This window comes from Megascapheus bottae, chromosome 1 (genome assembly GCF_031878675.1).
Source record: "Megascapheus bottae isolate mThoBot1 chromosome 1, mThoBot2.hap1, whole genome shotgun sequence".
NCBI lineage: Eukaryota > Metazoa > Chordata > Mammalia > Rodentia > Geomyidae > Megascapheus > Megascapheus bottae.
The window spans coordinates 18,188,208-18,201,783 of record NC_143509.1 but is presented as its reverse complement, the minus strand read 5'-3'; the positions used below and the strand labels follow the sequence as shown (position 1 = coordinate 18,201,783).

Genomic DNA, 13,576 nt, shown 5'->3' with positions numbered 1-13,576 from the left:
AAATCACCCTGCAAGATCAATCTATGTTTTTAATGTTGTAACTATTTATATATATGTATCTTTTTTCATTTTTATACATGTAGAAACAGATGTTGCACATTGTTTATTTTGCAATGAATTGCTCTTGGAACAATCACATATATACTGGGCATCTCTGTAGGTTCTGGTGCATAGTTTTTTGTTGATTCTATGATTTTGATTCATTTGGTAAGTTTCCTGCTACTCCAGAATGGATTTTTACTAATGGAAATTTGGCTTTAGCTTAATATGTAATGCTTTGACTTTTTTTTTTTTTTTTGGTTGGTTGTGGAGCTTGAACTCTGGGTCTGGGCGCTACTGTTGAACCACAGTGCCCCTTTCTGGTTTCCTGGTGGTTATTTGGAGATAAGGACTTTCATGCGCAGGCTAGCTTTGAACCGTGAACACAAGGACAATGCTCAAGCTCTGAGTTCAAGCATCAGGACTGGCAAAAATAATAATAAATAAGTGTATTGTATAACATTTGTTCAGGAGTATATGCTGTTACTTGAATTGTGAGGCACACATACACTATTTTACTTTTTGTTGGTACTGGGATTTGAATTCAGAGCCTTGTGCTTGCTAGGCTGGTGGTCTACTATTGATCTATTGATTCATGACTCGCCGATTTTTGCTGGTTACTTTTGCTTTTGTGCCAGTACTAGGGTTTGAATTCAGGGCCTGCGTAGTGTCTCTGAGCTTTCATATTCAAGGCTAGCACTCTACTACATGAGCTTTCACCTCCAGCTTTTTTGATGCTTAATTGGAGATAAGAGTCCTACAAACTTTCCCGCCTCATCTGGTTTTGAACCATGATCTCAGATCTAGGCCTCCTAAGTTGCTAGGATTTCAGGCATGAGCCAACAGCACCCAGCTTGCTGGTTATTTTATTTATTTTTTTGTCCATCATGGGGCTTGAACTCTGGACCTGGGCACTCTCCCTGAGCTCTTCAGCACAAGGCTACCTCTCTACCACTTGAGCCACAGCACCACATGCTGTGATGGTTAATTGGAGATAAGTCTCATGGACTTCCAGGCTGGCTTTGAACCCAGATTCTCAGATCTCAGCCTCCTGAGTAGCTAGGATGATAGGCATGAGCCACCCCATCTGGCTTTGCTGCTTATTTTTAAGATAAGGTCTTACCTTGGTGTGACTTTTAGCCTCCTGAACTGTGAGAAAAGAATACCCGTCACTTGTAATAATATATTACATCCGCCCCAGGATACTCTGCTGGTCCTCATGAGGTAGGGTGAGATACCTCAGGGACTCTGCCACCCACCTGTGCATCTTAACTGACCTTTCCAAGTCCCACTTCAGCTCAGCTAAACCAACATTTATTCACTGCACATTTAATGACTGTCACTGCACATTATATGTTGCCATGTTTTTACAATAGTGAAAAAGACAGACACAGCCAGCCACGGACCCCATTGATCTCTGTGTCTAGAGAGAAAAGGGCTGAAAGTTAAATGAGAAAAAAAGCTAGGCACAGCAGCTCAAGCCTGTTGTCAAGCGATTTGGGAGGTGGAGATGAGGCCAGCCTGGACAGTGGGGCAGGGATCTGTGAGACGCCTTTTGAACTGATGGCTGAGCACAGCGATATGCCTGTCATCTCAGCAAGGTGTCACAACTAGGAGGGTCCGAGGCCAGGCTGGCTCAGGCAGAAAGTGACAACTTGTCTCAAGAATAACCAACACGAAAAGAACTGCCAGAGTGTCTCAAGTGGTAGAGCCCTCCCTAGCAAGTACAAAGTCCTAAATGCAACTCCTAAGAAAGAAGGAAGGGGGTGAGGGGACAGGGAGAGAGAGAGAGACTAGGAAGGGAAAAAGAGAAGGGAGAAATTACAAGAATTCAGGAGGATTTCATGTCCTCCCAATGTCATGCTAGGACATAATCCTGGAAGGATTTTTGTTATTGTTGTTGTTGTTGCCAGTTGTGGGGCCTGAGCACTGTCCTTAGGCTTTCTCAAGGCTACAGCTCCACCACTTGAGCCACAGCACGACTTCCAGCTTCTTTCTATGTATGTGGTACAGAGGATTGAACCTGGGCCTTTGTGTTAGGCAAGCACTCTACCACTAGGCCAAACTTCTAGCCCAGTTGGTTTTTTTTGTTTTTTTTTTTTGCCAGTCCTGGGCTTGAGCTCAGGGCCTGAGCACTGTCCTTGGACTTTCTCAAGGCTAGAGCTCTACCACTTGAGCCGCAGCACCATTTCCAGCTTTTTTCTCTGTATGTGGTACCAAGGAATCGAACCTGGGTCTTCATGCATGCTAGGCAAGCACTTTTAACCACTAGGCCAAACTCCCGGCCCCGCCCAGTTTTTTTTTATTCCTTAGAAAAACATACCTTTGTTCAGCCTTGCCTTTGACTATTAGATCTGAATATTGTAGATTTCTGTCCATACATTTATAATATTTGACAGCAAATATTATAAACATTATAAATTATATTATAAATATAAATGTTGTGTACACAGGGCATTAACATTTAAAAATGTCTCTCCTAGAGGGTTATGTAAGCTCCTGTCCCTTAAATGCTCTTGCAAGCCACCTGTGCCTCCTAATGTCTTCCTCCATCCATTAATGAATTCAGTACATTTTCTGACATTTTCATTCTGTTTTGGAGTGTGAGTCATGATTTTTTACTCTTTAAGTATTGATCATGGACATGGAGTAGAACATCTCTCTATATATTATATTTCTACAATATAGTAAATATGCTGTTGTTGTCTCTTTTCATCAGTACATTATTCTGTCTAAATATAATAATTTTTAGAAATAGATGTATTATATTCGTGAGACTGTCAATGAGAATTATCCGGATTCCACGCAGAAAACTGGGCCATGGAATTGCTGCCACCTTGTGAGCACGTGAGAGAAGTGCAGGGTTCCAATTCCTCCAGGAACTTTTTTTTTTTTTTTTTTTTTTTGCCAGTCCTGGGCTTGAGCTCAGGGCCTGAGCACTGTCCTTGGACTTTCTCAAGGCCAGAGCTCTACCACTTGAGCCTCAGCACCACTTCCGGCTTTTTCTATATATGTGGTACCGAGGAATCGAACCCGGGTCTTCGTGCATGCTAGGCAAGCACTTTAACCACTAGGCCAAACTCCCGGCCCCTCCAGGAACTCATGATGCCCCCCCCCCCACTTGGCATGTGTTCATCAACCTCGGGAAAATGAAGGCTTCTGTGCAAAGCACTGGGCATCTCCCAGAAGTAGGACAGTCATGGAATTAATTGTCCAAGCTAAGACTGGAGCGTGATGGAGAGTACTTGTGAACATTTTCTAACCAGGAGGCAACTGAGGCTCAGAAAACCACATCCCAAAGGGAAAGCCCAGGCGCAGTGCCCTTTGAAATTGTCCTGTCTGCTAGGCTCCTGCGTCCTTTGCCCCCACAAAGAAAGGCACACTTATGGAACTTTCCAGAGATGATTGTTGAAACTAGACACTGTTTCTATCCCCCTAAGCAAGCCATGCAGGCTAGAAGAGCTACATTCCTGTCTTTCTGTTTAGAAACCAGGTATGAAGAAATTCTTGAAACCACCTTGTCTGACAGATCACACACTCCATTCCAGAAGAGATTTTGCCCCAAGGTCTGGAGGAAGGGAGACAGCACCCGAGGCTCTTGCTGGGTTGTCTTACTCGCTCTTTTAGCATTCAATTGATGATGCTGTCTGATTCATCAAAGCTAATTCTAAACATGGGGCATTTACTCTGAGCCTGGGTGTTCGATCTGAGGCTCCTATGTTGTATAACACTATAATCAAGTGCATTTATTGTAATCTTCTCTCATGTATGTCTCTTGGTATCCCTCATAATGCAGGATGGGGCCACCTCCATTTCTGCTCTTAAAAGTTCTTACCCTTGGGGGGGGAGGGTAATGGGTACCAAGACATGTGAAAGGGTATCAATGTATGTGAATTAATGCACCTTCTATCTGGCAAATATCATGTAATCCTTTTACTAATTACAATAAAAAATTTAAAAAAAAAGTTCTTACCTTGAGTTGAAACATCTCCATTCATGAGCTTGGCACTTTGACATGATTCCTTAGAGATCAAAAAAACTGTTTCCATCAGAAAGGCAGGAAATAAGATACTTTTACCTAATTTAGTGCGCCAAACCAGACCTTCCTCTTCTGTTATTCTATACTCTATGTCGCAATATGAACTCCCCATCTGACATTTGTCTTTTGACCTGGTTTATGACCAGACCTTCTTTAGCAAGTACTTGCAATACACCTTCAAGGCACACAGCCAAAGATGAAAAGAATTCCAAGGAGGAAACTGGAATCTTGTAAATAGTGATTTTTTTCAGCTTTAGGAAGAATATAAAAATATATCAAGGGTTCCACAGTTTTTGTTTACCCAATTATGTATTTCCTTTTTATTATTAAGTACCATTTTTTAAAGAAAAAAAACTTTTCATGTCAGCCCCTAATAGTCTTGGACGACAGCAAGCATGAGATATGCATTTGAGGGATGACCTCTGGTCTTAAATGTTCTAGAAGTTCTGTGTCAGTTCTTACTTCACAGCTGTGAACTGGTGACTTTTAAATTCTGTCACCCACTCTACATCTTTTCTCCTACCTCAAAACTTTTATCTCCTCTGTCTCCTCTATTTTTAATTACAACCCTCCATGGATATAGGGTTTTGTGCCTTTATTTGTCCAATATATTACCATCAACTGCCTTATTTCTTAGTTGATCCATGTTCAAATTGTCTTGGGCTTGGCCTTTAGGTGTCATTTTTAGTTGTCTCCATCAACTTTTGCCCCTGTTTCCACTGGTCTTTGTTCTCTGGCAAAAAAAAAAAAAAGGTATTTCAGGCTCACCTTTCTGGGGTTTTCCATGCCCCAGATTTGAGTTGACATTTCTTCAAGGAGTTTAGATTCCTCCCTGCGGAGAAGACTGAAGTCTCAATCTGGGCTGCACATTCTGCTGTTTCCTTAGGAATAGTGCCTCTTGGCCCGTTTCATTTCCCTTTGACACATCTCCTTTGTCATTCTTCCATTTGGATCACAATATTCCTAGAAGCAATGTTTTGCTCTTACAGATAACTCTGAGCTGGCTCTCAGAGATAGCTCCCCCAAATGAGATTGATAGATTAAATTAATTGTTAGATTAAATGTGCTTTGTTGTGTTTGTTTCTGTTCTGGGCCTGGGCACTAACCCTGAGTTCCTTTTGCTCAAGGCTAGCACTCAACCCATTGAGCCACAGCTCCACTCCCAGCCTTTTCTATGATTAGTTGGAGATAACATTCTCATGGACTTTCCTGCCCAGGCTGGCTTCCCACCATGATCCTCTAATCTCAGCTTCCAGAGAAACTAAGACTATAGGTGTGAGCCAACAGTGCCCAGCACAAATGTGGTTTTGTTATATTTTACCTAATTCTTCTCCTGAGAGGACACACAAGACTGTGTAAAAGATCTATTGTACCACAGAATGACTGTTAGTATCGTATAATACACTTCAAAATCATTGAGAGTACTTTGTCTACGTTCCAGTCTTGGGCTTGAACTCAGGGCCTGCAGATTGTCCCTGAGCTTTATTTGCTCAAGGTTAGTGCTCTATCGTTTCAGCCACAGATCCACTTCCAGCTCTTCAGTGGATAATTGGAGATAATCAATTAACCATTTCCTGCCCAGAGTAGCTTCAAATCACAATTCTCAGATCTCAGCCTCCTGAGTCACTAGGATTGGAGGTGTAAGCCACCAGCATCTTGTTTTTAAGTGTCTTCAACAAGAAAAATAAGTGTGGGGGCCAGGAGTTTGGCCTAGTGGTAGAGTGCTTGCCTAGCATGCACAATGACCCAGGTTCGATTACACTGTATCACATACATTGAAAAAAGCTGGAAGTAGATGGTAGAGCTCTAGCCTTGAGAAAGTCCAAGGACAGTGCTCAGGCCCTGAGCTCAGGCCCAGGACTGAAAAAAAAAAAAAAAAGAAGTAGTAGTAGTAGTAGTAGTAGTGTGGGAGGGAATGTATACATTAAGTGACTGAATTCAGTGTTTCTACATGTATATTCAAAATATAGTCTAACCCTTGATCATTTTGTTACAAACTACAACTAATGAATTCTAAAAAAAATTTTTTAATGATTTATTGACTTCTAGGATTCCTGGCATATGTCTGCAATCCTAGCACACCTGAGAGGATGAGCCCAGAGGCCTGGAGATTGGAGGCCCGTCTGGAAGATTGAGTTACAGGTCAGCTTGATCTACATGTAGAGATGCTGTCTTACCCAGCCTCACCACCACCATCGCAAAGATATGACACACATGAAAACAAAAAAAAGACTGCAAGAAAAAGTAGAAAAATGCTGATAGAGTTGCATTTTCCAACTTGACACATTTCTGTCAATTTTGTTAAATATTTATTTTCTGCTTCATAGTGAACTTTAGCATTGTATTAGAACATTTGATCATGGGAAGTGCACCATAACTTAAAGAAGCAGCTTGGAACATTGCAGAGGTGTGATACAGAGTTTCTATCAAACAACAGTTGGAGATTAAACTTTAAAAGAAAAGACAACAGTAAATTCCTTTCATGATTGTAGGTAGCTGGAGTGATGCTGTCTCATATTTCTTCCCTGTAAATGGTGACAACAATGTTACTGTCCTACAGAGCTATTCGAGGATTACGTGAAATAATATATATATGAATACTTACACACTGGCCTGCGGAGAATTGTCAGCATGTGTTAGCTGTTCTGGTTTGGTGGGTTTTGTTGCTATTAAAACTCAGTTATAGCGCCCTCTTGTGTCCAGATGTACTCTGAAAGGTTTTTTTTTTTTTTTAATTAATATTTTATTTAAGGCATTTGAGATAACAGTTTTAGGGTCATGCCTTTTCCACTCATCTTATAGAAGCAGTAAGGATTAAATAGTTTTAAGTACTTTTTTCCAGTCCTGGGCCTTGAACTCAGGGCTTGAGCACTGTCCTTGGGCTTTCTCAAGGCTAGAGCTCTACCACTTGAGCCACAGCACCACTTCCGGCTTTTTTCTATGTATGTGATACCGAGGAATCAAACCCGGGTCTTCATGCATGCTAGGCAAGCACTCTATCAAACCTGGCCAAACTCCTGGATTAAATACTTTTAAAACACATGTTCTGTTCCCAGATAAAAAATCTATATTCACCCACTATATTCTGACAGCTACAGAAAACTCTAGTTACATACAACAAAATGACTCAAATGTTTGACTTTTCTTTTGCTGCTTGAACTCAAGTCCTGGGCACTGTTCCTAAGCTTCTTTGGCCCAGGGTTAATGCTCTACCACTCAAGCCACAGTGCCACATCTAGCTTTCACTGAGTACTTCGAGTCTCAAGGACTTTCGGGGTGGCGGCTCATTCCTGTAATCCTAGCTACTCAGGAGGCTAAGATCTGAGGATCAAAGTTCAAAGCCAGCCTGGGCACAAAAGAACCTGAGATTCTTATCTCTAATTAGCCTCTAGAAAATGGGAAGTGGAGCTTGGCTCAAGGGTAGGCAGTAGCCTTGAGTTGATGAGCTCAGGGACAATACCCCACCCAGGGGTAGGGTGGTAGACTTCAGCTGAAGAGCTCAGGCCCAGTGCCCAGGCCAAGTTCAAGCCCCATGACCCACACACACACAAAAAAAAGAGTCTCAAGGACTTTCATGCTCAGGCTGACTTCAAATCTCAGTCCTCAGATCTCAGCCTCCTCAGTGGCTAAGATTACAGGTGTGAAACACCAGCACACGTCCTAACCTATTAAAGGTTGGATGCTAAGCACCCAAAAGTGAAAACACAATTTTCATTTTTAGGTCCTATGGACCAAATTCTTATGGAGAATTCTGTCTTGGTGGCCTTGTGGCAGTGGTGGGATGAGAAGCAGACAGGAGGTACACATAGACAGATGTCAATGCAGATTTTATTTTTGGATGGTTGTATTAAGAGTTGAACTTGCCTGTGCTTGCTAGGCAGGCACTCTACTATTTCAGCCATATCTTTGGCCTGTTTTGCTTTCATTATATTTGAAATAGGATCTTGCTCTTGATTTATCTGGGACTGGGACTCAAACTCAGTATTTGATACTTTTGCTCACTGACTGACGCTCTTCCACTTGAACCATATCTCCAAGCTAGTCTTATTTTTTTTTTGCAGGTTATGGGGCTTGAACTCTGGACCTGGGCACTGTCCCTGAGCTCTTCAACAAAAAGCTACCGACCTATCCCTGGGCCTGGGTGCTGTCCCTAAGCTCTGCAACTCAAGGCTACCACCCCTAGAGCCACAGTACCACTTATTTTCTAGTAAATTGGAGATCAGAGTCTCACCCACTTAAGTCAGGCATGATGATAATTTGCTACACTATAGTTATTTAGTTGTCTATAAATACATTGTTTATGTGTATTTTATAACATATTATAAACCTCAGATATACGGTGCATTTTAAAATTAAAATTAAAAAATGACCAGGTGCTGGTGGCTCACATCTGTAATTCTAGCTACCCAATAGGCCAGCACAGACAAGAAAATCCATGAGACTATTATGTCCAATGAAACACCAAAAAAGCTGAGAGTGCTGTGGCACAAGTGGTAGAGTGCTAGCCTTGAGTAAAAAAGCTCAAGGATAAGGTCCAAAGGAAAGTGTGTATTGAGTTGTTAATCACTTTGTGTAGCATTGTGTGCTCTACTGTGCACATTAACATGGCACTCCTGAGGTATTCCAGAAATCAAACTCTTTACCAGTTCTTATCACACTTCTTTTATCTATCATTCTTCTTTATCTCTGCTATTGCACTTAATCTATTCTGATTTGGTTCATGTTTTCCTTCCTTCCTTTCTTTTTTGCCACTCCTAAGGCTTGAACTCAGGGCCTGGGCAGTCCTTACACACTTTTCGCTCAAGGCTAGTGCTCTACAACTTGAGCCACAGGGCCACTTCCAGCTTTTTCTATGTACATGGTTCAGAGGAACTGAACCCAGGGCTTTGTGCATTTGAGGCAAGCACTCTACCACTAGGCTATGCTCCAGGCCCTTGGTTTGTGTTTTCTATGCACATTTTTATTATAAAAGCAATATCTGTTGACCTAAACTCTCTGTGCTTTCTTTAGTGGTGAGGAAGGAACACAGGGCCTCCTGCCTGGTAGGCAAGAGCAATCGCACAAGACACACCCTCAAACTTGTATCGATCTGTTCTGGCAAGATCTGTTTCTGGCACATTGGAAGCTCATCAAAGCTAGGTTTATTCCTTACCTATAAAACAATATAGCACTGGCTGTGGTGGCTCACGCCTGTAATCCTAGCTACTCAGGAGGCTGAGATCTGAGGATCAAGGTTCAAAGCCAGCCTGGGCATGTTGTACCAAGATTGTCCCATGTTCTGGGAATGACCCCCTACCACCCCCCTTGCTCAGGGCCCATGTACTAGGAATCAAAAACACATGTTTCCGGAACTAGCCCGGACTTGAACCTCAGGTGGCAACAGCCCATGCTCAGTGGCTAGACACCTAAGCTCTGACCAATCCTGAAGCGACGAGTGGTTCGAAGTTACCAAGCAACCAATCAGGTGATTGTAACTACAGAATTCCCCTATAAAAGCTGTGTAAAACCTTTGTTCAGGGCCTCTTAGCGATGCGGCCTATGGGTACGTGGAGGTCTGAGTTTGAACTCGTAATAAACGACCCTTGCTTCTTTGCTTTGACTTCGGCCTCTGGTCCTAGGAATTCGGGTACAACAGGCACAAAAGGATCAGAGACTTTTATCTCCAATTAACCTTTAGAAAAAGAAGTGGGACTTGTCTTAAGGGTAGGATGGTAGTCTTGAGCTGAAAAGCTCGGGACACTGTCCAAGCCAAGTTTAAGCCCCATGATCCACCAAAATAACAGCACAGGCCTAGGAGGCCAGCACAACTGACTTTGAATTTTTTTTTTTTTTGCCAGTCCTGGTTTGAACTCAGGGCCTAAGCACTATCCTTGGACTTTCTCAAGACTAGAGCTGGACCACTTACACAGAACCACTTCTGGCTTTTTTTTCTATGTATGTGGTACCGAGCAATCGAACCCAGGTCTTTGTGCATGCTAGGCAAGCACTTTACCACTAGGCTAAACTCCTGGCCCTGACTTTGAATTTTTTTCTGCTACCTTTTTCTGTGGTTCTTGTAGTTTAACCTTGATTAGTCTGAGTAGATCTGTAAAATTGATAGTAACACTTGTAAACATTAAGTGACACGTACAGATATTCAATCAAGGTGTGAGGCCCTGAATGCAATCCTTACAGTAAAAAATAACACGTACATTAATGGAGATAAAGGTATGGTTAGTCAAACAAGCATAGACCCTAGGTTCAACCCCCAGGGCTGCCAAAAAATGTATGATGATAATAAATACTATGAATAAGACAATAATGAATAATAATAAATGATGTGAATAAAATATTCACCAACTCCTTCTCCTCTTGCTCAATGTTAAGAGTTAGGTGTACAGTTAAACGGATGTACACATCTTCATTATTTGAACCATCCCACATGGCACAGAAGCCCTTGATCTTTGCTGAATAAATCCTAGCTAACCACTGAACTTCCATTTTCCTTTGTGATCTTAAGATTTAGAGCCTGTCCCAGGCATCTACCCAGAACATCACAAAGCAGGATGCTGTGAAGACACCTGTACACCCATGTTCATTGCTGCACTGTTCACAGTAGCCAAGTCATTGCCAGTCCAGGTGCCCTACAATAGATAAGTGTTTTCAAAAAATGTGTTAAAGATCTACAATGGAATCACACAGCCAACAGAAAGAATAATATTTCATTTGCAGAGAAACAGATGGACCATGAACAAATTAAGTTAAGTGAGATAAATCAAACAGAGAGACAAAGCATTCACATATGGTGAGACCAGAGGAGAATATTCTTAGGAGAGGAACACAGAGGTACAGTGCTTATGTGCCTCTGAGCATCAAAATAATATTTATCAAAATAAACTCTAGGAAATGGAAATGAGGTTTCATGTTTTTCTTTGTTGTTGTCTTGTGGGGGTGGGTGGGTCACGGGGCTTGAACTTGCCCTGGGCACTGTCCCTGAGCTCTTCAGCCCAAAACTACCACCCTACCCTTAAGCCAGGCTCCACTTCCCGTTTTCTAGAGGTTAATTGAAGATAAGAGTCTCAGGTCCTTTAGTGCCCGGGCTGGCTTTGAACCTTGACCCTCAGATCTCAGCCTCCTGAGGAGCTAGGATGACAGGCGTGAGCCACCACACCCTGCTGACACTTTTTTTCTAAAGGAAGAAAGAAGTATTTGGAATCTGAAGGGGAGGGGGCTGCGGTGGAAACGGAAAGTCAGCTTCCTGCGGGAAGGAGACGATGTGGAGTGGGAAGAAAGACCGATCACAGCATGGTCTTCCTGGAGTTCTCAGCCTGGGCATCTCTATTCCAGGGGTTACCCCTCCCCTTCCTGGTCTCCCAGTGAAGGGGGTCTGGGGTTCCTGAGAGTTCGCTAGCTTGGTGGACAGCTCCCCTCCGCTCCGTCCTTCTCCCCCTCCTTCCCCTCCTCCTCCTCGTCTTCCTCCTCAGCACTTCCTGGCTGAGTCCTGTCTCAGCTCGGTGACTGCCCCAGTCCGCTCCGCGCTCCAGGCTGCTTCTCCACCCTCATGAAGGAAGTCCGGGGTGCTGCCTGCTGGATCAGAGGAGGAGGAACCTGCAGGCGGGTTCCTTCGCTGCGGAGCCGGACCTGGGGCTGCCCTGGAGCTGAGCCCGAGGGCGGCGAGGAGGCCTCGGGAACCTGACCCGGGGACCAGCTCCCGCCCGCCCTCCTCACGGAAGGCAGCTTCTGGACAGTTCACCTGGAGTTTATTGTAAAGACGCCGCGGCGAGGATGTCTGAACGGATTCCGCGCCGTTGGAAGGAATCCAGAGGAGAAGGAACGGGAAACACCGGCGACGGAGGAGCGGCGCTCACGGCGCCGAGCGGCGGCGTCTCCCCTCGTGCGTCGAGCGCTTTCCCGCTCGGCCCGCCGAGCGCGGCGCAGCGCGCGAGGAACTCACGCGAGAAGAGACGCGGGCCCCGCCCGGGAGGGGACGAGCAGGACTTCCGGGCCAGCAGCCGGAGCCGGCGAACCGCCGCTCCCCGCGCTCCGGAGCCGGGCTCGGCGGTGCCGAGCGTCCTCGGGCTCGGGGCTGGCCCGCCACGCCGCCCGCCCCGTCCCTCGGCCCTGGGCGTCCCCCTCCGCCCGCCGCTCCCGGGCCCCGCTCCGCCCGCAGCCTCACTTCTGCTGGAAGGAGTCGGCCGCGCCCCGGGACTGCCGGCCGCCGGGGAGGAGGGCGACCAGCCTGCCGAAGCCCTCGGCCAGGCCCTCCCCGGTGACCGCGCAGCAGGGCTGCACGTACCAGCTGCGGTCACCGCACAGTCTGGACATCCGGAAGGCCCTGGCGACCTCCTCTGCGCTCAGGGCCCCGGGCAGGTCTTGCTTGTTGGCTAAAATGAGGACGGGCACGTGCCTGGTGTGCTCGTCCATCAGGACGTGTCTGAGCTCCTCGCGGGCGGCCGCCAGCCTCCGCTGGTCCGAGCTGTCCACCACGAACACCAGGCCGTCCGCCTCCTGGCAGTGCAGGCCCCACGTGGGCCTCATTTTCTCCTGTCCGCCAATGTCCCAGACGGTGAGCAGAGGACTGCGGCCAACCTGGATCATCTCCACGTTGAAGCCGATCGTGGGGCTGGTGGTGACGGCCTGGGCTTGCTTGAGCTGGTAGAGGAGGGTGGACTTGCCCGCCCAGTCGAGGCCCAGAAGAACCACGTGGACCTGCTGGACGTCCCGGTTTCTGGAGCTCAGCTGACCCATGTCCGAGCCTTCTCTCCGGACCTCGGTCTCCAGGCAGCCGAGAGCCCTTCCTCGACGTCTAAGAGAGGGAGTTCCCGGCGGAAAGGATCCCCGGTAGCCTCTCCCTGGAGTTTATCAACTTGATTATAGCCGACTGGAGACTGGGCAGTAGCAGCCAATCCTGAGCCACCCCAGGGCGGCGGCTGCGGTGTCTCCGAGGCTGCCGGGGACATTCTCCTCCGGGAGTGTCCGGGCGGGCCCGGGCGTGGCCTGGAGGCTGGGTGAATTCCCTGTGTTCCCGCTGCGCCCTGGAGGAAGTCCCCCAGGCAGTCTCAGCAGAGACCCGAGGAAAACAACTTTTTCTCTTAACTCACAGAACTTTCTATTTCACTCTGTGTGTGTGTGTGTGTGTGTGCAACTTTCTTAAGTATCCATTGATTTATCTAATCCCAGTTGTAAATAAGTAACCAAGCTTCTTAAATCTGGAAGCATTTATCTTCCCTTCCCTCTCCAGTTTTTTATGTACTTTACCCACATCTAGATTAATTCTGTAGAAAGAGTTACACCACCCTGGAGCGCCATTGCTTGGATATTTCAGGTAGAAACTGTATACTGTTCACAACCAATACTCTGCCACTTGAGTCAAGCTTCCAGCCCACTAAGGTGGATGTTTTTTAAACCTAAGTACTTTTTCATTAAGCAGTCTGGTTATAGATAGATAGCAAATTGAGTTCATATATAGATCTCCGTTTCCTTTCCTTCCCAAGGCTTCGCTGAGATGATGGAATAAAA

General features: G+C 45.6%; 1 protein-coding gene and 1 long non-coding RNA gene across 2 annotated transcripts; both read right to left on the bottom strand.

Moving 5' to 3' along the window:
* Positions 1–6,364: 6,364 nt before the first annotated feature.
* Positions 6,365–11,983, bottom strand: LOC150068467 (uncharacterized). Its single transcript, XR_016536483.1, has 3 exons — positions 11,811–11,983; positions 6,684–6,788; positions 6,365–6,603 (listed from the first exon to the last, which is right to left on the bottom strand). It is a non-coding gene; the product is annotated as an uncharacterized LOC150068467 (long non-coding RNA).
* Positions 11,984–12,092: 109 nt separating this feature from the next.
* On the bottom strand, positions 12,093–12,928 carry Arl14 (ARF like GTPase 14). The gene has a single exon (XM_090338382.1). It carries the CDS (start codon positions 12,803–12,805, stop codon positions 12,230–12,232), a length of 576 nt encoding a protein of 191 aa, XP_090194508.1. The 5' UTR covers positions 12,806–12,928; the 3' UTR covers positions 12,093–12,229.
* Between the last annotated feature and the right edge of the window lie 648 nt (positions 12,929–13,576).

Excerpts from the sequence above, each read along its gene's own strand:
- Arl14 (XM_090338382.1), bottom strand. The coding sequence starts at position 12,805 with ATGGGTCAGCTGAGCTCCAGAAACCGGGACGTCCAGCAGGTCCACGTG.